The sequence below is a fragment of the Moschus berezovskii genome, chromosome 5 (assembly GCF_049115385.1).
Source record: "Moschus berezovskii isolate FMDL1 chromosome 5, NW_MosBer_1.0, whole genome shotgun sequence".
NCBI classification, from domain to species: Eukaryota; Metazoa; Chordata; class Mammalia; order Artiodactyla; family Moschidae; genus Moschus; species Moschus berezovskii.
This window is the reverse complement of record NC_142464.1, coordinates 43529903-43553555: the sequence shown is the minus strand read 5'-3', so window position 1 is coordinate 43553555 and position 23653 is coordinate 43529903. Positions and strand designations below refer to the sequence as shown.

The 23653-nt window shown below is 40.0% G+C and overlaps 2 protein-coding genes across 5 annotated transcripts in view; one reads left to right on the top strand and one right to left on the bottom strand.

Moving 5' to 3' along the window:
- Window positions 1–4248, bottom strand: part of FAM13A (family with sequence similarity 13 member A) — a 353167-nt gene extending 348919 nt beyond the window's left edge. Inside the window, exon 1 of one of the 2 annotated variants that reach the window (XM_088836241.1) lies at window positions 4027–4248. In XM_088836241.1, coding sequence (XP_088692367.1) covers window positions 4027–4168 — 142 coding nt within the window. In that variant the 5' untranslated portion in view covers window positions 4169–4248. The remainder of the gene's footprint in view (window positions 1–4026) is intronic. The other variant, XM_055434557.2, reaches the window with a different exon arrangement.
- Window positions 4249–4510: 262 nt separating this feature from the next.
- TIGD2 (tigger transposable element derived 2) lies at window positions 4511–18283 on the top strand. Of its 3 annotated transcripts, XR_016037427.1 has the most exons (5): window positions 4511–4848; window positions 5026–5462; window positions 9986–10037; window positions 14559–14631; window positions 18031–18283. XR_016037427.1 is itself a non-coding variant. In XM_055434839.2 (2 exons), the coding sequence occupies exon 2, from the start codon at window positions 5944–5946 to the stop codon at window positions 7519–7521; it is 1578 nt and encodes a 525-aa protein (XP_055290814.1). In that variant the 5' UTR covers window positions 4511–4848; window positions 5026–5943; the 3' UTR covers window positions 7522–7865. The 3 variants fall into 3 exon arrangements, 1 of the variants encoding a protein (XP_055290814.1); XR_008687087.2 differs by lacking the exon at window positions 9986–10037; XM_055434839.2 differs by lacking the exons at window positions 9986–10037; window positions 14559–14631; window positions 18031–18283 and having other exon boundaries at window positions 5026–7865.
- Window positions 18284–23653: the final 5370 nt, after the last annotated feature.

The following is a 23653-nucleotide window of genomic DNA, read 5'->3' as shown; positions in this document are numbered from 1 at the left end:
CTGAAAATAAGGATTCCTGAGCTTCATCCTTGGAGTGGGTGCCAGAATCTATAAGTCACACCCCAGGTGATTCTCATCCATAAGGTCTGAGGAATCTTGAAAAACTCACCTTTGGGGACAAACTAGAACTTGAAAGATGTACAGATTAACAGAAGATTAATAGAATTGATTAGAGAAGACTGTAGGCTAAAGAAGAATGGGGAGGCTGAAACCATGAAGCTTCAGTTGCCATGAAGAGGGAGAGGGAAACACCAGAGGCTCTCAATAAACCTGATTTGATACACCTGACAAAACTGTGGGCTCCTTTAGCAAACAGCTGGACACTGGGCAAGTTTGAAATATAAGATGGGCAGTATGAAATTTCACTCAAATTTCCCATCCACACTGTTGACATCAGCAATTCACTGGTTCTTCAATTTATATCCACACGCTTTCCTAACTTTTAGCATTTCCACCAGCAGTTTTCCCTCTTCTGACCCTATTAAATCTTTTCTACCCTCCCAGGAACTCATTCTCTTATCTGTGCCTATACTGCCAATCAGCTGAAAATCTACCGCCAGCCAACAAAGAAACATGGAAAACAAAATTAAGTTTAAAAGTCCCTTGAAAGTGAAAGTCACTCAGTCATGTCCAACTCTTTGTGATCCCATGCCTATACAGTCTATGGAATTCTCTAGGCCAGAATACTGGGGTGGGTAGCCTTTCCCTTCTCCAGAGGATCTTACCAACCCAGGGATCGAACCGAGGTCTCCCGCACTGCAGGCGGATTCTTTACCAGCTGAGTCACAAGGGAAGCCATATATACAACACAGGAGCATCTATACAACACAGGAGCGTGAGGCACCTTTCAATATCATAACCTTTTTCTTTTTTTTAAGGAAAAGGACTTTCCAATGAGCAATCTGACCTCACACTTGTGTCAAGAAATTTAAGTGGGAAAGTGTTCCCACCTTTAACTATTTAAAATAAAACATTTATAGTAAAAATGAATAATTTAAGCTTTTGTCTACAATATAGAGTAAAATAACTTTACAGCTAAAAGAGACTTCAAAGTACAAACTTTCATTTTACTGATGACTGCTTCTTCTCCAGTGAGGACTCTAGCCTGTTCCTCTGGCTTCTGGAGTAAAAATGAAGATGCCTAGTAGCCAAATTGCCTCTGCTTTCTAACAGCACCCAACCAAGAACAGACCTTCACTTTCTTTAAACTTCTCTAAAAGTCACCTTACCCAAATCCTATAATAAGCTCTACCTGACTCCCAGCTTGAGCTTGTTTCACAGCTTGTTAGCACTAAAACAAATTATTTTTTAGCTGAACATTTCCCTTAATATTTTATGTCCCTTAAAATAGGTAACAGTACAATTTTTTGAAAGTGACAGATTTCTCATTGGCAGTAAAATTTTCAATTAACAGAGAAATACTACTTGATACTAAATAAGTTTAATACACATGGAATGATGTTAACATGTCCTCATCCTAAGCTTACTGGAGTAGTTAATTTCAGGTATCAAACAGAAACTTCAAGTGCATAAGGTTAGCGATGAACTAAATGGAAACCTAAAATGCAGTTCCTATAAAATCAAGAATTTACTCTAGAGGTTTCCTATTCCACTGCAATACTATTATGCATAAAGAATAAATTTAGGGCTTGGAAATGGTCAGAAACATAAGCCACTTTCAGGTGATTTGGAGTAGTTTTAAGAAAACCCACATTCCATAAGCCAATGCTGTATCTGATGAACTCAGTTGCAGACTTAGAAGTACTCTCAAGCAAGAATGCCTTTTTGATAGGTTATTGTCAAAAGTTTCATTTTAATAAACAGAGACTTTAATTTTTCACAAAAATCCCCACAAGTATACTTTCTTCTTTTCATGTGTTTGAGTTAATACTTCAATTGTGGTAGTGTGGGCAGAACACACTTCAAAGCCAGATTAATCTCCATTCAACAACCTACATTTGATACATTCATACATTTCTTTAAGCTTTGCATCCTTGTACATAAAACAGAGGTAACACAAACTTTACTATAAGCAGGATTTAGGACAGACTGCATATATGCAGAAGGAAAGAAATACTGGTGGCAAAATTCCACAAGGAGTGAAGTGTCTTTTGATTAGGGTAAGGGACAACTGGAAAACAGATACAGAATATAAAATTGCTCTGTGTAACAAAGGAAGAAGAACTATAAGATTTCACAGGTGGCTGAGAGAGAAGGACAGAAGGGACCCTGAGACAGAAAAACACTGGAGAGAAAAGGGAAGGACGACACAGCAAGACAGAGCAAGGCTGTGACACCCAGTGGAAAGAACAGGCAGTAAGAAGTTCCCTGTGGCCAGCCAGTCTCTTAATAAAACAAGGATAACATGCATTCTATTTTAAGGTCTCCCTACTCCTGTAGCTAATGGATTGATGTATCTGCTGCAATTAGTGACCCCTCCGCCCAACAAAAAGGAACAAGTCTGTTAGAGGAAAAAAATCTTGTCTAAAGATGTCTTGGGCAGACAACAGTCTCCTACGGAATAGTGTTTTGAGGAAAACAAGAAATGTGGGCTATGTTCCAAATTTGAACTTACACAAGGTGATGAAAAGGGAACAGCTATAAGCGATAAGATACCAGCAAGCTGGAGAATTCAGCAGAAACAGAGAAGATCCAAGTGGTGTCTGGAAGGAGATGAAATCCTAGAGATAGAGGAGGCTAGAGGTAAGAGGCAGAGTTCATTTTATTTAAATATTATGGGACCAGTAGGCTGCGAAGGGGGAAAACCAGGTTAACTTCTGGCTACATGTAATGTCAGCTCCCTTTCCTTCTGAGGAATGAATAACGTTTGATACCTTAGATATTCCTGTTTTCATGCTTCTTATAACTATCACTGGAGAAGGAAATGGCAACCCACTCCAGCATTCTTCCCTGGAGAGTCCCATGGACAGAGAAACCTGGCAGGCTTGCAGTCTAGTCCATGGGGTTGCAAGAGTCGGACACAACTTAGCGACTAAAACACCTCCACCACAACTATCACAGAAAAAGAGGCAAACTTTTGAAAATGATACTAAACTAGCACGAAGTTTCATTTTATCCTGTACAGTGGACCAAGACTGGCTGATGTGCCGGGGGAGGAAAAGCAGACCTTTGTCAAAAACCACTTACAACTTCAGTATAACTAGGAGATCAAAGGTTCTCCAACACGTCAGATGGGGCAAAGCTGCGATTTTGAGGAAGGAAAACGAGCAGTTTAGGCAAGGAAGTCAGAGAGTTAGAAGGCTTAAAATCATCTCCGCAGGAAGACTGCTCCGGTCAGTTCCCTTCTGAAACATTCTGGAAACAAAGTGGCCTTTGCAAATAAATGACTAATTACTGTGCTCCTTTATGTTAACTAAAAACGTTAGACATTTATGTTCAGAAATTCGAGAAGCTTAACTAAAAGACTTGCATTTTTTTCAAATTGTAGAAAAAAAGAGAAATAAAGGACTATAGGCGTGCCCTCGGTAAACAGGTGCTGCAGGACTGTGTAGTCGCCCGCTTCTCTAGAGAAGGCTCCCGGTCCTGCGGGGAAGCGAGTCCGGCAATGCCTGCAAGGCACGGTCCCTCGCAGCGGTTAATAAGGGCACAGGTGCCCGCAATTGATCCATTTAAAACACCCAAATAGAAACGTAGTGTATCTCGGATTCAAATCAACCAAGGGAGTCTTTGTTAAATTGCAATTCCCTTACTACTATCTAGACGCAGAGAGAGTGAAGGGAGCCGCATGAAATTCACAAGGGAGCTTCCCACAGGCTCTCGCGTCGCCCGGGCTCCGTCAGCTTCGCACAGAGTCGATTCTGCAGAGACCGAGACTTCACCCACGAGCAACCCCGCAGGAAGGAGACCCGGTACGCAGTCTGACCGCCCTCGGCGGCGCCCCCACCTCTCCGGGGCTCGCTCGGATGGATGCTGCAGAGCTAAGCCCTACGTCCCCGCCCGACCCCTTTCCCCACGGGGAGCCAGCGTCCCTGCCTTCGGCCAGCAGCCGCGTCCCCCCGCTTATACCTTGACTCGGGATTCCTGCTCCGGCTCGTCCTGTCCCGGCGGGCGGGCTGGGCACTCCCGGGAGTCTGCGCTGCGAGGCGCGGACGCCCGGGCCGCTATTTGTAAACAAGCTCCACGTGCGCTCGCCCTGCCCCATTCGCATCCCGCTCAAGGCACCCGAGGCGGCGCAGCTTTCCCGCGAGCCCTCCGAGGGTGCGATTTTTACTCCCCGTAAGAGTGGGGGGGAAGCCTCGCCCACAGAGCCGGGACACTGGGAAAAGGGCTAAGACAAGGTGAGCTTGCACCGCTCCCTGCTGGCGGGCGAAGCGGTCTGCAGGTTGCAGCAGCCGGGCCCTTGGCGGAACCCGCGCGGCGCCCCGCGGCTCCAAGGCGCTTGGGCCCGCCTCCTCCCCGCCGCTCGCCCGAGACCCCGCCCCCGGCGGCGCGCGCCCGCCCGCGCAGGCCCCGCCCCCTCGCCGACACAACGCTCCTACGGGGGCGCGCGCGTGCCCCCTAATCCCCCGCCTTCCGGCTCCGGCGGCGACGCTCGCTGCCTGCCGCCGCCGCGCCGCCGGTGTCAGCCTCCCCTCGGGAGACTCCATTTGCTCTCAGGTTGGTCTGGTCGCCGCGCAGTCAGGCGGAGAGCCATGCCCCCGGCCCGCGGATTGGTGTCCCCCGGGCCAAGCGCCCGCTGCCTCGCCGGCTGGCTTCGGTGGTGACATCCTGGTTGCTGGCGTCCACGGAGGAATCCGGGCTCCCTCTCCGTGAGCAAAGACATCCCGCGTTTCTGCGGGGAAAGGCCCTCGCTAACACGGCTGCTCTCTGACCTCTTAATTTCAGGAGGTAGGCAATTCAGGTCCCGCTCCTTGACACTGTGGGTGTAATGCCCCAAAGCAGTGTTGTATTTAGCTATCACATTCATAGGAGGCGTTAATTTTCTCAACACAGTTGCAGGATAGGTGTGGGTAATGCCACAGACCCTGATTTTGAACGAAAAATGTTTTTGGTATTTTCCTTTAGGTTTGCGGAGGCTTGGAGTACCCATACAGCCCCCGACAGGAACTGCTTCTGTTGGCCCATCGAGGATCGTCTTTCACCAGGATTAGCGTAACATCTTCACTGAGCCTTCCACCCCATACTCTACCATGAGTCCTGATTTCTGCCAATGAAGTTTTTTTTTTTTTTAATTCTTTCTTTAATCATGTGACACCACTTCTGGTCAGCCTTTTCCCTTTTCAGTTGCCAAACACATTAGGTAGAAGTTTGTGTCGTGTTAAAGTACAGTTTCTTGCTTGTCCACTCTCACCCTTGTCTGCACTGCTCACTTATGTTCAGCTTGCCTTATCCTGCTTGCCTATGATTTTCATAATCACTGTCTTGCGTAACCTGTAGCAGTCCTTGCCCGGGGAGGCAGCATTCCATACAGTGCACTGCCTGACAAGGACAGCAGTCAGGGGGTGAGTTTTCCCATTATAATTTCTTATTAAGTTTGCAAGTCCTGTCTTAAAAACTTTGTTCCCTAGCACATTTCTCCAAATTCGTCCACCAGTGTCTTAGTTCCTTTAACATAGATCCTGGCCCATAGGATGGCAAAGTAATTAAGTACACAATAGGACTGTTTTAGAGACCATGCTAATACAGTATGGGTTGTCATCACCATTGAGATCACAGTTCATGACAAGATCTTAAACTTAGGAGAAGCAAGATAGAGATAGGATTAATTGGAGCTAGTCTTTGTTGTTTTAAGTTTGTAATTTTTAAAGGAGCAAAGTGAAGAGAGACACATAGGCTTGGCTTGGAAATTGGCCAACACACTGTCCATCTAGGTCCTAGTGGGGCAGGAAAGGGATCTTAAAACACCACTTTTTAAATCTCATTGTGTCCAAATCTAACTTGTTAAAGATCTTGTTTCAGTAATCCTCTAAAATATTAGATACAATGTTGGGGAAACGAAAGCGTGTGGTGTTGACAATTAAGGACAAGCTTGACATTATTAAGAAATTGGAGGAGGGCATCTCTTTCAAAAAGCTTTCTGTGGTATATGGAATTGGTGAATCCACAGTTCGTGATATTAAAAAGAACAAAGAAAGGATAATAAACTATGCCAACAGTTCAGATCCTACAAGTGGGGTATCCAAACGTAAATCTATGAAGTCGTCCACATATGAAGAACTTGACAGAGTTATGATAGAGTGGTTTAACCAACAGAAAACAGATGGAATTCCAGTGTCGGGAACGATTTGTGCAAAACAAGCCAAGTTCTTTTTTGATGCTCTGGGGATGGAAGGTGATTTTAATGCATCCTCTGGCTGGCTGACTCGATTCAAGCAGCGCCATGGTATTCCAAAGGCTGCTGGTAAAGGAACAAAATTAAAAGGAGACGAAACTGCTGCCAGTGAGTTTTGTGGTAACTTTCAGGAATTTGTTGAGAGAGAGAATCTACAACCAGAACAAATTTATGGTGCTGATCAAACTGGATTGTTCTGGAAATGCCTACCATCAAGGACATTAGCTCTTGAAACTGAGCAGAGTTCTTCTGGTTATAGATCAAGCAGAGAGAGAATCATTATTATGTGTTGTGCAAATGCCACTGGTTTACACAAACTTAATCTTTGTGTTGTGGGAAAAGCAAAAAAACCTCGTGCATTCAAAGGAGCTGACCTTTCAAACCTTCCTGTCACTTATTTCAGTCAAAAAAGTGCATGGATAGAACATTCTGTTTTCAGACAGTGGTTTGAAAAATACTTTGTGCCACAGGTACAGAAGCATTTGAAATCCAAGGGGCTTCTAGAAAAAGCAGTGCTCCTTTTGGACTTTCCTCCAGCACATCCAAATGAAGAATTGTTGAGTTCAGATGATGGCAGAATAATTGTGAAATATTTACCACCAAATGTCACAAGTCTCATTCAACCTATGAGCCAAGGAGTTCTAGCCACAGTAAAAAGATACTACCGAGCAGGACTTCTCCAGAAATACATGGATGAAGGAATTGACCCCAGAATGTTCTGGAAGAACTTGACAGTGTTAGATGCAATTTATGAAGTGTCAAGAGCTTGGAACATGGTAAAGTCAAGTACCATAACCAAAGCATGGAAAAAGCTTTTCCCTGGCACTGAAGAGAATTCAGGCATGAGCATTGATGAAGGAGCCATTTTAGCAGCTAACTTAGCAACAGTTTTACAGAACACAGAAGACTGTGAACATGTTGACCTTGAGAATATTGATCAGTGGTTTGACTCTCGGAGTAATGATTCAAGCTGTCAGGTCCTAACTGACAGTGAAGGTGTGGAGGACCAGGCCAGGCCTGCCGAGACCAAGCCTTCCAGTAAGACTAGAAAGACAGAACTGAATCCAGAGAAGTATATTAGCCATAAAGCTGCACTTGAATGGACCGAAAATTTACTGGATTATCTAGAACAACAAGATGACATGCTTCTGTCTGATAAACTGGTATTGCGAAGGCTTCGAACCATAATAAGAAGAAAACAGAAGATCCAGAATAACAAAAGTCATTAATAATGCTCTTAAGAGTTTCAGTGTATTTGCATCTTTGTGACTTTATCTGCAGTGGAACTTAATTTCTTATTTGAAGTGCTGTGGATTTCAAAGCCAAATGCGTTTTATAAATGACTTTAGAATTAGATGCCATTTTGGATTACATAAATTACTGCACTTGAATGTCGATTCTTGGGAAGTTGACATGTATCTTGTCTGTCTACTGTTCCTAATTTGTACTGTACTAATTTAGATCATAAGGTACCTGAGGCCAGGGCGCCTGTGTCTGTTTTGTGCCTGAATGTCATTGTCTAATAGAGGACCACGCACACTATAGGCAATCAATAAATCTTTCTTAAATTGAATTTTTATGACTTTCTCTGAACTTCAGTTTCCAAACTGAAATACGTTGGGGGGGGGTAAGTTTCCATTTCTATGATTTTTTTCTACCTGCTGAAAATTGTAGAACTCAGCAAAGATTATACTTGAAGTACATGTATTTCACTGTGAAAGCAGAGAACTTAAGGAAAATAGTTTAAAGCCTGAAATATGACATTCTATACTGACAGTACTTGGACAACCAGCAGTTCACATTAGCTGTCTCTGAGTGTAATGAGGGAAGAGGAAAATCAGGTTAAAACGTCCTCAGGGAAAGGACTTGCGCTTCACTTTTATTTCATGTGGCAGTAGGGAGAGTTCCTTCATAGTTGTGGAAAGAATGCCATCACTCTTCCAGAAAAATATATTTCATTTTCCAAATCATTGCTGTTAGAAAAGAGTGAGGGTTAAATTGTATTATCTGTCGTTTTGATCCTTTATTAGTAGAGATATGTCAGTAGTTTTAATAAGCTATTTGATATAACACTTTAAAGCTTCCCAGTACATCATTTGCTTTCATAGAGCAAATTTTTCTGTAAGAACTAATACTGGGAATATAAGCAAACATCGCATTTGTGGGACCATCGCATGAACAATGGATTGACATTAAATCAAACCTGAGAAACAGCCTACACTGCTGAGGGACCATGGGCAAGTTACTTAACACATCTGTAAAATAGGAATAATTCGATCCCTGAGTCGGGAAGATCCCCTGGAGAAGGAAACGGTAACCCACTCCAGTATTCTTGCCTGGAGAATCCCATGGACGGAGAAGCCTGGTAGGCTACAGTCCAGGGGGTCACAAAGAGTTGGACATGACTGAGCGACGGAACGGAACGGCAGGAGTTTTTGTGAGGAGTACATGAGTTAGTAAATGGCTTTTAAAGTCATAGAGACTTAGAAAAGGACCTGGCTCAGAATAAGTTCTCTGAGTGTTAGCTACTGTTACTGAGTTGCAGGAATAATGAGTTTCAGAAGTGTGCTCAGTGGATCCCTCATGTAGCTACATTTTAAAGGGAGGTGAGTTAAAAGAGATGCAAGTGACTAGATTCAGCTGAAACAATCATAATGTATTTCAGTGAAAACTGGATTAACCTTAATCCAATTTAGAAGTCATTTCTTGACCATCTACTGCTAGACACAATGGGGTATGCAGTCATATTTAAGACATCTTAGTTTGAATTATAAAAGGGAATGGAATTGTAGTTTCTTTGCTCCAGGCCTGGTAATAAAATAACATACTTAGTGGCTTTGTTCATAGAATCTGTTACTAATATTGGCCTCATTCACTGAAGTAATAAAATATCTCTAAATCAGATAAAATAGCAGTTAGCAGAAGACTTAAAATATCAAAATATCAAACTAACAGATCAGTAGAAAATCAGAGCAAAAGAAATGTCACGGGAGACTTTACAGTAATTAGGTTCAGCCATATATAGGGAGGTTTGTTGCGATTGATTTGAGATTTTAGAAGCTCTGAAGTCCTTCATGAGGACTGTTAGAGCTCAGAATTCTGCCTTTTGACAAAGCAGAAGTTTTAAGTTCGAGAGAGGCCTTTTCAGACAACCTCTAAGAATATATTTTCTTTAAGAGAATTCATACATTATTATTAGTACATATTTCATCTTCTAAAAAGTCCTGAGGAAACGAAACTTTATGCAGATAAGCCTTGGCTTCGTGGAGGCAAAGGGATTCTGAAACCTGGAAATGACATGTTTGAATACTGCTTTGCATTGTTCACACACACAGAGCTTTTTTGCTAACAAAAACTTCTCAAACTTCTTTCAGTCATGACATTGAAATGGTTTAATTCTGTTTTATCATAATAATGATATAAATGGTGCATTCTAATTCCATAATTGTAATTCAAAAAAGTTTTTTCTTTAGCAGGTATTGTTATATTCTCTAGGACAACACATTGTGTTATCTTGGTTAACCCCATGCTTCTAATATGTATCCTAGTTTAAGAAGCCCAGAAGTAATGTGTTCTCGTTTTACTTTGTGCACTGTCAAGAAAAATATCCACAAATTTATTTTTTTATTTTTAAATAAATTTGTAAATGGAAGTTGATAAATTTTCCATTTATAAAAGTGCTTATTTTTTTAGAGGATTTATAAGACTAACAGAACTCAGACCAAATGGAAAGTGTTTGGCAACTGTGAGTATACTTAAAAAAAAATTGTGTAGTGGGAATATTTACTATTTCATAATTCAATTTCAGAGAATAATATAGGAGTTGGCTGGAAACCTTTGAGTGCTCAGTAAATATAATAGAGTTGGCAAGGCCCAGATCAGTGCCACAGTCAATTCAAGCAGAATTATAGGATTATAGTGGCACTGTTGTTCTGGGATTCTTTTTTGTTTTCAACCTAGCTTCAGACAACTCTCATTCATCATGCATTTTCCGACTTAGGTAAGATCATGGACTAAGTGGCACAGCAGACATGAAGCAGGGCACAGCTATTTAGGTCACGATCTCAGAGACCCTCTGCCTCCAGTGCTGTGGCCAGAGCCACACAACACACTACACATCAAAGCTAGGACCTGCATTCCAAATTAGCCTGCCTTCAGGAGTACTAGGTCCACTTACTAATACCTTCACAACGTTGACCTTTCCTCATTTAAACATATGCTTTAGCTCCATCCTAAGCAAAATCATAGGTCTTATGTGCCAGTTGCAGTTTCTTTCTAGTTCAGATAAATATAAACTTCTTAAAAAATAACCATCTATAACCCAAAATGGGCACACTTTGTGAAGGGCTTCCCTGGTGGCTCAGTGGTAAAGAATCTTCCTACTACTGAAGGAGACACAGGTTCCATCCCTGATCCAGGAAGATCCCCTGGAGAAGGAAATGGCAACCTACTCCAGTATTCTTGCCTGGGAAATCCCATGGACAGAGGAGCCTGGCGGGCTACAGTCCATGGGGTCTCAAAGAATTAGATATGACTTAGCGACTGAGCAACAACACTGAAACTGGCCAAGCAGAATGAGGGTGATTGTTGTTATACAGTAGCTAAGTGGTGTCCGACTCTTTGTGACCCCATGACTGTGTAGCCCACCAGGGTCCTCTGTCCAAGTAGCAGCTTCTCGGTCTTCTCTGTAGATTACCTTGACAATTTTCCAGACCTCTCTTAACCCCAAGTTTCTTCATATATAAAAGGGTTGCAGGCTAAATGGGCACACTCCAAGCATTCACAAACACCACCATTAGGCACCTAGGGCTGCTCATTGACAACCCCTGGTCTCTAGGCGTGGTCTGGAGAATGAGTCATAGCCCTTCCCTCATGGTGGCTCTGTGCAGACCTCCAGGAGGCCTGAGCATCCTTGTTGAGTTCTAGGGCACTGCCTTATCACGGGGAATGTTCACTGGGGTGCCTGGGCTGTGAGAGGGCACTGCTGAATTCCTCAGACCCTTAAAAATACAGTGTGTGCCATCAGTCACCATAGGGTCTCATCCAGCAGTCAAACATGGGGGTGGCGGCGGGGGAGTCACTGCTTTAGCAGTGGTCTGGGATAACAGGGCTCACAGAGAAATGGGTTCTTCCAAGCAGCTGAAGGCATCCTTGTGAGATGATGAGCTTGTATGCTAAAGGCAGAAATGCAAACTGCTTGTGTAAACGGGGGAAACTGGAGGAGCAGACCGGCACCCGGTCAGGAAGCAGCACTATGAGCACAGTCCCCCACGTAACGATGAGTCCAGGGTCACCGGGCCTGGCTTGCTCTGCAGCATCCCTGGTTTATGTGATTGTCCGGTGTGTTACAATGCCCTTTTTTACTCTCAAATGTCCCAGCTTAGAAGAGAAATTAGATGGTTTCCCTGCCAGGACCGAGAAGGGGTTTTCATCTGCCCCAGGTCACACAGTCATGAGGCAGCCAAGAAGGAAGTAGAAGCTACTTCTCTCAGCTCCGACAGTGTGGCCTAGTGGCCACGGGTACGGGCTTCCTCCAGACTGCACCTCCGAGGCCTGGATTGCAATCCCAATCCCACTCCATGCTGGAGTCCAGCCCAGCATCTGCTTGCTTGATACAGGTGGGAGGACCCTTTCTGAGATTCTGTCTCCTGGAGGACAAGGAGTGTTCCCAGTTCATGTCCTGAATGTCTGCTATGTACCAGGCATGTGTGATCCTTAATACCAATTTGGGGATGTATAATACCCCTTTCAGAGGGAGTTCCCAAAGGAAGCTGGCAGAGACCCAACCAAACACTGCTATCTGAGACAAGGAAGGGATCACAGCACTTGCAGGAAGCGGAGGTCCTCTGTATACCCCCCACCCTCTCGGACATCCAGATTTCAGGAATCTATGAGGCTGTCCGCCAAGGTCTTCCTTAAAACCACCTTTAGCTGAGTGTGTGTCATTCCAGAGAATGCATCCACCAGCCTCATTCCCCAGGCAGCTGCATATCACTGTAAATCTATCTGGCTCAGAAAAATCCTTCAATGTAGCTCCATGCAACTGACAGGTACAGTCATCATGAGGGCATCTTAAATTTTCTTGTGATCAAAAGATCAGCTCTGGGGAAGAAGTAGCTCCAACCATGCCTCCCTCCTCTGGTTACCAGGGTGGCCAACATCCTTTCTACATGGAAATCACTGGGGGTGGGGTGCACTGGAGCCCATCCTTGTTCCTGACCCTACTCTTCCTTCTGGTCTAGGTTGCCCCAAACTTGTCTGGCTTGTGTACCCATGTCAAGAGAGTACTTGTTTAGTATATTTAGAAAGCCAGAAACAAAAGGTGCTATAAATGCATAATGAAATGTGTAAGGCATACTGTCTTCCACATTTTTTGGTTAACCTAAAGATGGATATGAACATACTTAGTATAGTCCTTTTATGGAATTTTAGGTGTAATTTATGAATATCCCTCGAACTTCAAACATAGACCTTTGGGTTTTTGTATGTCCATAGTGACTCTGTAATGAATGGCTAATATCACTATAGCTAATTAAATCACTGGGGGATATGATATATTAGACTTACTATACAGATATTAAAGAAATCAGTGAGAGTTTGGAACATTTTTTCTTAAATTAGAAGAGAAAAAATTGCCTGTAACACTCAGCCTCATTGATGTGTGAAGTAACTATCAAGAGTGCTTTTGTTCTCAAGAGAAACCTTAATAGCTGAACTTAAAACCAAATGATGTGTAGTTTCTTCTAAGACCAACAGATACCCAATTCTTTCTTACATTTCAGAATATGTTGATCATCTTGAACTTACTTACCAAAAAAACACAATTACCTTTGAACCTAAGAAAAGAAAGCCTAAGGAAAACAGCTCTTTTTTTCAATCCATTGAAGCAATTGATAATTTTTAAAGTCATATAACAGAATAAAATCTTAAAGATACTATTTTTTTCTAAATGAGAAATGCATATAAACTTGCTGTGTTAATTTATTTTGACAGAGTACTCAGATTTTTTAAATTACTTCTTTGGCTTTTAAAATGTAACTTAAAAGATGAATTCAATAGGAGTCTTGATAATCTATGTGATCTAATCCAAACTAACATATTGTAAGCTGTTTCAATGTAATAATCATAACACAAACTGACTCACAAAGTTTGTTGTTTTTTTTTAATTATTGTTATTGTTGGACAATTTGCAGGGAACAGTATTTCCATTTTTTTATTTTTGTTTTCCCAAAAATCAGATTTTGGGGGCCATTTGCTAACTTATTTTAGTGTTTAGGGGAGTTTGTGTCTCCCCTCATTGCATTAATAAGATATTTTACCTTACCATATGAAATACCTACTTTTCTATAAAATCTAGAGAATGAAGGGTTTTCTCCTGCACTACACAAATATTCAGTATGATAAACTGTACTCACCAATTAAATTGGCACAATGTGTAATAAAAATGTTTCCACCATGAGAAAAACTACTGTATTTCATTGATTCTAAAGATGAATATTTTAATACCTGCAAAACTGGGATACTTCTTACAATCAATTGTGTCTTACAGTTAGTTGACAGCATTTGTCTTTCTTATTCTTATGTAAAATAATTATATCTTTTAGGTTGTATGAAATATAAATTTTTTTGTAAATCTTGCCTTTTTTTTGAAAATAGAACTAGAGGTAATGGTGTACATAAAAATTGCACTTAATAGATATGTTTTTATAAAAGCATAATATATGAACATATAAAAGTTAGATATTTAAAAGGTAATCTAGCTTCAGAAATGTTTTTTCATAATGCTATTGATTGCTCTTGTATAGACTTGTGTTTTACTAAGTTAGGAGTAAAGATAGAGTAATCCTTTTGACTACTGCATGTTTTTTAAATGCATACTACTTTATTTCATTTATTTCATTTAAGTAAATTGTAGAGCTATCAAAGTGTAGCCAAATAGTGATTTTTACTGGTCAAACTTCTAATGATTTATATGTGAATTAATCATTAAGATTAAATTATATAAAATTTATTATATATTTTTAAAATAAATTATATAAAAATAAATCATTAAAAAATCAATTTATATGTGAATTAATTATGTTAAATTTATACATTATTTAAGAATAACACATTTTGTTTGTTCACATGTTCTATCCATGTAACTTAACATAATAGGTTTTTGTTTGTCTTTCTGTAACTAATTCATATTTCCTTAGTTTTAACCTAATATTGTTTTCTATTCCTGGATCTCATCATATTACGTTTAGTTTTCATATCTCTCTAGGCTCCTCTTGGCTGTAACAGTTTCTCAGAATGTACTTGTTCTGATGACGTTGACAGTTGTGAGTAGTGATCAGGTATGTTGTACACTGTCCCTATACCCTGTACCTATATCACAATTTGTTGTTCTTTGTGCGTTCCTTGCCTATTCTAACACAAAGCAGATTGTGAAAGTGTCTGATTAAAGATACATTATAGAGAAATAAAATATGAGAGAAAGATAAATTTTGATAAGGACTGGGAAGGCTTCTTGCCATTGAAGCAGTTAGTTGAATCTTCAGTGGGATCGGGGGAATAAATTTGAGGAATGCAGATTAACTTCTAGTAACAAATGAAGATGATTCCAACATGACATTTATTAAAGGTGTGATTACAGTATTGGTATCAAGTTTGGTAGGGACCTGGAGGGTATTTTCCCCTCTGACACCAAAATATACAGTGTTTTCTCCAACACAGTTTCTCCAACTGACACTCACTAGATGTCCTGCAGTTCTGACCCTAACTAATGGAGCCAGACCCCACAGGTTTAAGGGCTCAGCTCCACAAGACTGCCCTCACTTATGATGTTAGTGGCAAGTATCAGAACCCCAGGTTACTCTCACTTCTGTATGACTGGGGGTTCCCACAACCCCCCAAATACTATTACACTTAATTATAAAGAATACAAATGAACAGTCAGATGTAGTGACATGTAGGGTAAGGTCCAGAAGGGTCCTAAGACTAGGAGCCTCTGTCCCTGTGGAGGTGGGTGGGCCACCCTCCTGGTACATGGATGTGTTTCCCAGGTTGAAAGCTTCCTGATCCATGTTGCTTAGGGGCTTTTAATGGAGGTTTAACCGTATAAGCAGACATGGCTGGTTAAATCAATGGCCACTGATGATTAACTTAATCTCCAGTGCCTTCCTTTACCCCAAGGTTGGGAGATGGGTCTGAAAGTCCCAAGCTTCTAATAAAAGCAACCCTCACCCTGAAGCTATCTAGGGGCCCCAGCAGAGTCATCTCTTTAGAATAATTATCACCCCTGTTACTCAGGAAATTTAAAAGAATAGAGGAAAAATAGAGAATGAAAAGACACAAAAGTAGAGAAGCACATGTAAATGTTTGAAGGAGCAGACTAAAAATAGGGGACTGAAATGCAGGCAGAGATGAGCAGGTCCCCATCTTTTGAGGGAGAAGCTTGGAGAAGGAGCAGGTACCCCCCCAGAGCCATTGCCATCATCTTATTTGCAAGTGCTCTTAAATGATGTATGTACACAGCAGAGCTGTGGTAAAAAGCAAGATATTCAAGAACACTACAAGTGTTGTTGGGCTATTTCTTAGCTTTCTACTTCTAGACTTTTCTATTCCAGTTAAGCCAGTTTCTTCTTTTGAGCCCTACCTGACACGCTGAATCTAGATTTGGTTCTAGAATGCTTCCTCAGGTAGCTGATTTTAACTCTCTCGGTCCTTTTTGCTGCTATTTCTATAAATGTAACCTTACCCTCTTTTGTGACTGACAGTTATATCTTCTTTCCTCTTACTACTCATCACTGGATAATTTGTTTCACTAGTGCTTTTTTGGTAACACCTCCAATGAAACCTAACAACTTTCAGCTCCAGGACAGCAAGGACTTTGAAAGTCTTGACAATTTTCGTATATCCAGAATACAAAATAGTCCTGGCACGAAAGTGTTCAATAAAGATTGGCTGAAAGAATGAATCAATACCATTCAGAGCACTATATTTATGATTAAGATAAAAGTTCTGTTCTCGAGCATTTCACAATAAAGGCATAGGGCAGCATCAGCCACTCAAATAACTACAGTAAAGAATTATTTAATAAAAGCCAGAGAGAGAGGAGAAAAGGTCCCATAAAGCTGGGACCACAAAAGACTTACATCTTCAGTGAAAAGAAATTAGAAATACACTTGTGGCACAGGGGGCTTCCATTGTGGCTCAACTGGTAAAGAATCCACCTGTAATTCAGGAGACAGATTCAATCCTGGGTTGGGAAAATCCCCTGGAGAAGGGACAGGCTACCCAGTATTCTAGCCTAGAGAATTTCACGGACTGTATAGTCCATGGGGTTGCAAAGAGTCAGACATGACTGAGCAACTTTCACTTTCACTTTCCACTTTGTGGCACAGGAGGAGCAACAAGAAAACTCTTCTGTATTGACCCTGTTACTGGGTGAGAGGAACAGAAATATCTTTTCTGAGAATCTGTAAACTTGAGCCTGACTTTGTATAGGTTTCCAATATGAATTTACTCTGTCTATCCACAGACCATCCAGCTGACAATTTAGGTAGTGTGGGTTGCAGAATGTTGGTAGGAATGAACATAAATCCCCTCTGAAGGGATACAACTTTAACACCATCCTCAGAAAATTTCCATGGATAAAGTTCCAAAGAACAAGATCTCACAAGGCACTTTAAGTAAAAGCCAGCAGAAACAACCAAGGGCAGCAGCAGGCTCACTGGGACTCTACTTACGGGAATCGCTATAGAATGCAAATATAGGAAACTTTAGCTTATACAAAGAGAGGCTTTAAACTATGAGCAACAGATAGGAGACTTAAACATCAAGCAGATTTGGAAAGGAACTAAAGAGAACTTTGAAAACTAAAATATAGTTATCAATATAATATTTACAGGTAAGTCACGATGACCCTTAGCAGAGCAGGATCATTGAGGGATGGAGGCAGAATCCAGTAACAATCAGTTGAATAGGTGATGATAGTAAATGTGTTATGTGGGGCTTCCAGGTGGCTCAGTGGTAAAGAATCCACTTGCCAACCAATGCAGGAGAAGAGAGTTCAATCCCTGGGTCAGGAAGATACACTAGTGAAGAAAATGGCAACCCACTGCAGTATTCCTGCCTGGAGAATCCCATGGACAGAGGAGCCTGGTGGGCTACCGTCCATGGGGTGGCAAACAGTTGGAAATGACTGAGCAAACATACACACGTGATTTTCTGTGTGTGTGATATTTTACAATCTTAAAATATTAAATAGATGATAATGAGAGAAGAAAAATTAGAATGGTGAGTACAAACTAATTCTAGTATCTTTCAGTGGTGGCAGAACACTGGTGGTGATGAGGAGGGGAATCTCTTCCTCCATCAATATATCTCATTACTCCCAGATACCAAGTCTATTTCCTTCACTTTAACTAAAGGAAAATGGGAGTTGGTCAAAGGGAGGAAGAGCGAAAAGATGAGTGAAAGGGGAAAAAGAATAGGAATGAAAACAAAGGGAAATTGAGGGGTATATGCAGGAAGGGGAGACCCATGTGACCACACTGAGTGAGCCCCTTGGCCCTGTGCTGGACTTTGTGACAATGTCTCCAATGTCTCCAAAGTTGTGGAAGACAAATGAGGAACATGTGAAGTGCATTCTAAAGCAATTGCCTTGAAAATTAACATTAAGACAATTTTTTCCACTCTAAATCATAAATTTCACTTAAAAATGTTAATGCTAATCTAAATTTCCTTTTCAGCCTACTATGCTGGATTTGAACCTAACTGAAAGCGACAAGCTCCACTCTGCAAACCTTGAAACATCCCTACCTCTTTAAAATAAAAAGCGTAAAGTAGGACATTCAGTTGTCAACATAAATTACTTTTCCTTTTTTTGTTTGTTTTAAAACACCACAGCTTGTGCCTCTCAGAGGCGGGCCTAGGGTGAGGGGAAAGAGAGGAAGCCCACTGTTAGAGTTCATAGATCTATAGAAACAATTCATCTTCTTGATTTTGTAGGGCAAAAGATTAAACATTTATTCTCTCGAACTACTTTGAATGTAGTTTAAAGTCAGGTAATATTGAAACAGGGCTTCCCAGTTGGCTCAGTGGTAAAGAATCTGCAGAAGACACAAGTTTGATCCCTGGGTAGGGAAGATCTCCTGGAGGAGGGCATGGCAACCCACTCCAGTATTCTTGCTTGGAAAATCCCATGGACAGAGCAGCTTGGCAGGCTACAGTCCATGGTGTTGCAAAGAGTTGGACATGACTTGACAATAAACAACAATATTGAAAAAGCACAACAATTTTTAGACAAATCAAACAGATACGTCCATTTCAGTTCTTTACAAAACAGCAAGTCAAAGCATTTTTCAAATAAAAAGATAACAATATAACTATAATTAGAAGCAATATTTCTCAGTTTGGATGATCATTCTCCCACTTTATTTTACAAAGGACTTTAGAATGACCATCACATTTTCTCCATATTGTGCTTCTGCCTGAAAAGTAGCCTGACTTGCATTGTTATATTCATTATGACTCTTCATAATGCAAGTGTCATAATTCAACCCATACTGGTTTAAAAGGAGGAATGCAATAGGTTATTAGGTACTAGATTTGAAAGTCCAGGGGGGAGCTTGGCTTTAGATGTGGCTTGATTAAGGACTCTACCCATGTTCATAGTGTCCGTCTTTGTGATCAGCATCCTGTAAGTCAGCTTCATCCCCATTTCTGTGATAGCTTCTCTTATCACAGAAACCTGTTGTTGAGCTCCAAGACCCATGCTCTCATAGCATCAAATCCATCTCCAGCAAATGTCTCTGCATCCCTAATCGTCTCTGATAGCTTATGTGTGTGCCTAAGCCTGAACTGTGGCCAGCAGAAGGGTCCCACTGCCTGGCTTAACCCAATCAGTACCCACATCTCTCAAGCTTAGGCAGGGACTGTCCCTTCTAAACAGCACTGCTAAGTGTGGAAGAGAGGTGATTTTCAAATAAAACTGGGATGAAAATTAACTTGATATTTTAGGAGGAGGAATGGATGCTAAAGTTTGCTCTGAAAAAAATACTGAAAAAGTAAAATATGATATTTTCTCTCATTTTGAGATTTTTCACATTCACACCCTTCCCCTCCATGTTCAGTTACTACTTTACTCTTGCATAGCAAGACTCTTGCTTTCTAAAGCAAGCCTCATTGTTCATATATATTTGGTGTCAACCTACAATGGCAAATATATTATCAGTCAATAAAAAATAAACACCAAGGATTGGGTTCTCACTTTGACATATCAGTTTGTATTGACCCTGAAATTTTCTTAAATGTAAAGTCTATATAGAATAATGCTGACTTAAGTAAAATGTTACTTAATATAAAGTGTTAGAGAACAAAAGAGCTTTAATTATTTATCAGTTATAAATTTGGATGATCTTTTCATGCTCATTCCTATACCCCAAAATAGAAAATAGAAATGTGAAATCTAATGTCACCAACAAGAATTCTATTTTTATATAAACCAGTTTAAATGATAAATATAAGTATCCAAGCATATTTTACTTGTATATTTTGATCCAAGTAAATATACTTTGTAAATATACAAAGTATATTTACTTTGATAAAGTACTTGTATATTTTCTTTTTTTTTTTTTGCCATTTTCCTATAATTTGTTTATTCAGCACATAAATCAAGTACTTCCTAAATTCCAGGTACTCTTTTAGGAGTTGGGAATACAAGATTAAATGCTTTATTTTATCATTCACAGTGGAATCCCAGTCATATACCCACAATAAAAGTAATTTTGTTTTGATGGATTATAAGGAAAGAGGAATCATATATATGAAAATGAACATAAAATTGTTATCATTTCCAGTATAGCAAGGGTAATATTCTGGCTTCCAGGAGAAGGAACTAATTTTATTTAGACACATAAAATCTCAATCTGAAAGGAAATTTTTTCTGTTTGGGTCTAGAATGGTGTTCAAAGTTTTCTCCATCACCATTCTCTATTCCTAGTGGAGCTGCTCAAACCACTAGTTGATAAAAGAGGATATGGAGCATCTAAACAGGGTTTTCCTAAAATGTGGGACAGGTTTGTTTAAAGAAAAAAAATTCTAACTTTGCCATTACTTATTGTTTAAGCTTAACTGTTAAAAATTAAAATTCACATATGTGAGACCATCTTATATTAATAAAAATGAGAAGGCAAATATATAGCTCTTTTGACTAATATATTTTTTCTCTTAGATATTTGAGGTTATAAAACCAGGGCCTAGGAAAATGAGATTTTCATGAAATTCCTACAAAAAGATGTCTAGAAGCCTTGTTGTTCCATATGCAGCAAAACAACATCTGATTTGCAAGTGGCAACTTTGGGTTTTCTTCTGGTTGGCCAAAATCCTAAACTTGGTTTTCACAATGTTCTGTTCCCTTGTTATCCCTGTGTTGTAGAGAAGCAGAATAAGTGAAGTGGTGAAGGAAACGACTCTGGGTCCTGCCTGCCTGGGTGGGAACTCGTGCGCTGCTGTATGCTGGCTGTGTGATTTTACTCTCCATTTCTGCTTCCTCATTTTATAGATGAGGAAGCTGATCTCGTCTGGGGACTAGATCTACCTTAGGATGCTGTGAGGATTAGCTGAATAAATATGTGTAAAGTGCTTAGAACAATGCCTAGCACATAGAAGGTGGTATGTATTTGGTTAAACAAACACACTCACATATACAGTAATTTCTCACATTTTGTGTAATCAAACTGGGATTATGACTTTCCAATACCCTTATTTAACTATAAAGCACCATTTTCTTACTTAGCTTATTCACTGAGAACTGTTAAAAGATAAGACTGGATATCTAACATACAAATGAATTTTCCAACTCTTCCACTTAAGATCTCTTATCAGAACCATTAAATGTACTTATATTTAATGGTCATTGTTGTTCAGTCGCTAAGTCGTGTCCCACTTTTTGCAATCTTATGGACTGCAGCGCACCAGGCTCCTCTGTCCTCCACTGTCCCAGAGTTTGGTCAAATTCATGTCTGTATTATATTTAATAGGTGATAAATAATGTCATCTTTGTGTGCATTTCCCAAGAACTCCACAATAGGTATAAAAATCCACAAGTAAAAACCAAAGAGGTGTAAAAAGGTCTCACTTCTAATTACAGCCCCTAGTGGTGTTCATTGTTCATTTCTGAACACATGTTGGCAATGGAAGTATAGAGATCAGAAGCTCTTCCACGAGGCTTCAAGAAGAGCCACTGCACACTTAGGGACTTACAGAGTGAAAGTAAAAGAATTTCATGAGACATCTGGGAGTCTTATTATTCATCATTTCCTCCTAATACATGAGCTTTTGATATATGCAGTATTTCTTAACCAGGGCAGGACTGTTTTAGGAGAAGCACTAAAGAATGTGCAGATACTATAACGGAGTTGGAAATAATGGAGTAGGAAATGGCAACCCACTCCAGGATTCTTGCCTGGAGAATCCCATGGACAGAGGACAGAGGAGCCTGGCAGGCTACTGTCCATAGGGTCTCAAAGAGTCAGATATGACTGAAGATACTTAGCACAGCACAGGTACTATAAACTTGACATAGTGTTATCTATCGATTACATCTCTGTAAAGCTGGGGGTGGAATGTGGAGGTGCTACTAGCATTTAATGGATTTGGCATTGGAATGCTAGATATATTGCAAAGAGTGAGAGAGTCCTGCAGATTACAAATTGAAATGCTCAAAAGGCCAGGAGTACCTGATCTTCCTACATTCATGCTCACAAAGAATGCTGTAAGAGAAACAACTCTGGCCTATAAATAGGAGACATACATCATTGACCTGCGTTAACCCACAACTAGGTACATGACCTTGTGGAAGTCCTGGAATCACTCTGAATTTCATCCTTTTGTAAGTATAATAATGGAAGTCACCACTATTTCTTTAAAAGTCTAAAGATGATTACTTTGTCTTCTTGTTTAGCAATAACTTTACATTTTAATAATATCCTCTCCCAGTAACAGAATGACATGATGTCAACTCATTTGAAGCCACACTGTATGCAAATATTGCCCTTTAAATATTCCAAGAAGTCTTTAACAAAAATATTTAGTTTTCACTGGAGTAAAAAAGTTTAACAAATTTGAATTCAATATTTAATGTGAAAATATAACTATTCTCTAATTTGATAAATCTTTTCTTGTATTTCAATCTGTTCCTATGCAAGACCAAAACAGAAAACTGCTTCCAAAAACAGTTTTAATTAATATTATATTTCTCCTTTTCATAAATAAATATTAAATAATGCACATGATAAGAAAAGGCCTATTTAATAAGCAAAGTTAGTGATCTCCTTTATAGAGAAAATTTATCACCAAATTCTGAACATATTTAGAGTTGATCAGTTTTAATTTTGTATCTTCAACATAATAATAACTATAACTCACCCAAAGTTATTATGTTAATCTGAAACGTATAATAACAGGTTACCTGATGTATAGCATATCCTTTAAATACATTTACATTGTGACCACTCAAAGTTCTTATTATATAGCTACATATTTTTATTGTGTAACTAGGTTAATTCTATATAAACTGAACATTCGTTAAAAATTGATGTTAGGTAATAAGAAAGAAATCTAATACAATATACTCTGCTTTTGCTTTGCTAAAGCCAAAGGATGAAAGGACACCAAAAAAGATGTCCTTTTCATCATAGGGGACTGGCAGGCAAAAGTAGGAAGTCAAAAGATACTTGGAATTAACAGGCAAGTTTGGCCTTAGAATACACAATGAAGCAGGGCAAAACTAACAAGGTTTTGCCAAGAGAATGCACTGGTCATAGCAAACACCCTCTTCCAACAACACAAGAGATGACTCTACACATGGACATTACTGGATGGTTAATACCAAAATCAGATTGGAAGAAAGTAGGGAAAACCACTGGACCATTCAGATATGACCTAAATCATATCCCTTATGATTATACAGTGGAAGCGACAAATAGATTGAAGGGATGAGATCTGATCGAGTGCCTGAAGAACTATGGACAGAGGTTCATAACATTGTACAGGAAGCAGTGATCAAGACCATCCTCAAGAAGAAGAAATGCAAAAAGGCTGTCTGAGGAAACAGCTGAGGAAAGAGAAGTGAAAAGCAAAGGAGAAAAGGAAAGATACACCCATCTGAATGCAGAGTTCCAAAGAATAGCAAGGAGAGATAAGAAAGCCTTCCTAAGTGAACAGTTCAAAGAAATGGAGGAAAACAACAGAATGGGAAAGACTAAAGATCTCTTTAAGAAAATTAGAGATACCAAGGGAAGATTTCATGCAAATATGGACACAATAAAGGACAAAATGGTATGGACCTAACAGAAGCAGAAGATATTAAGG

Excerpts from the sequence above, each read along its gene's own strand:
- TIGD2 (XM_055434839.2), top strand. The coding sequence starts at position 5,944 with ATGTTGGGGAAACGAAAGCGTGTGGTGTTGACAATTAAGGACAAGCTT.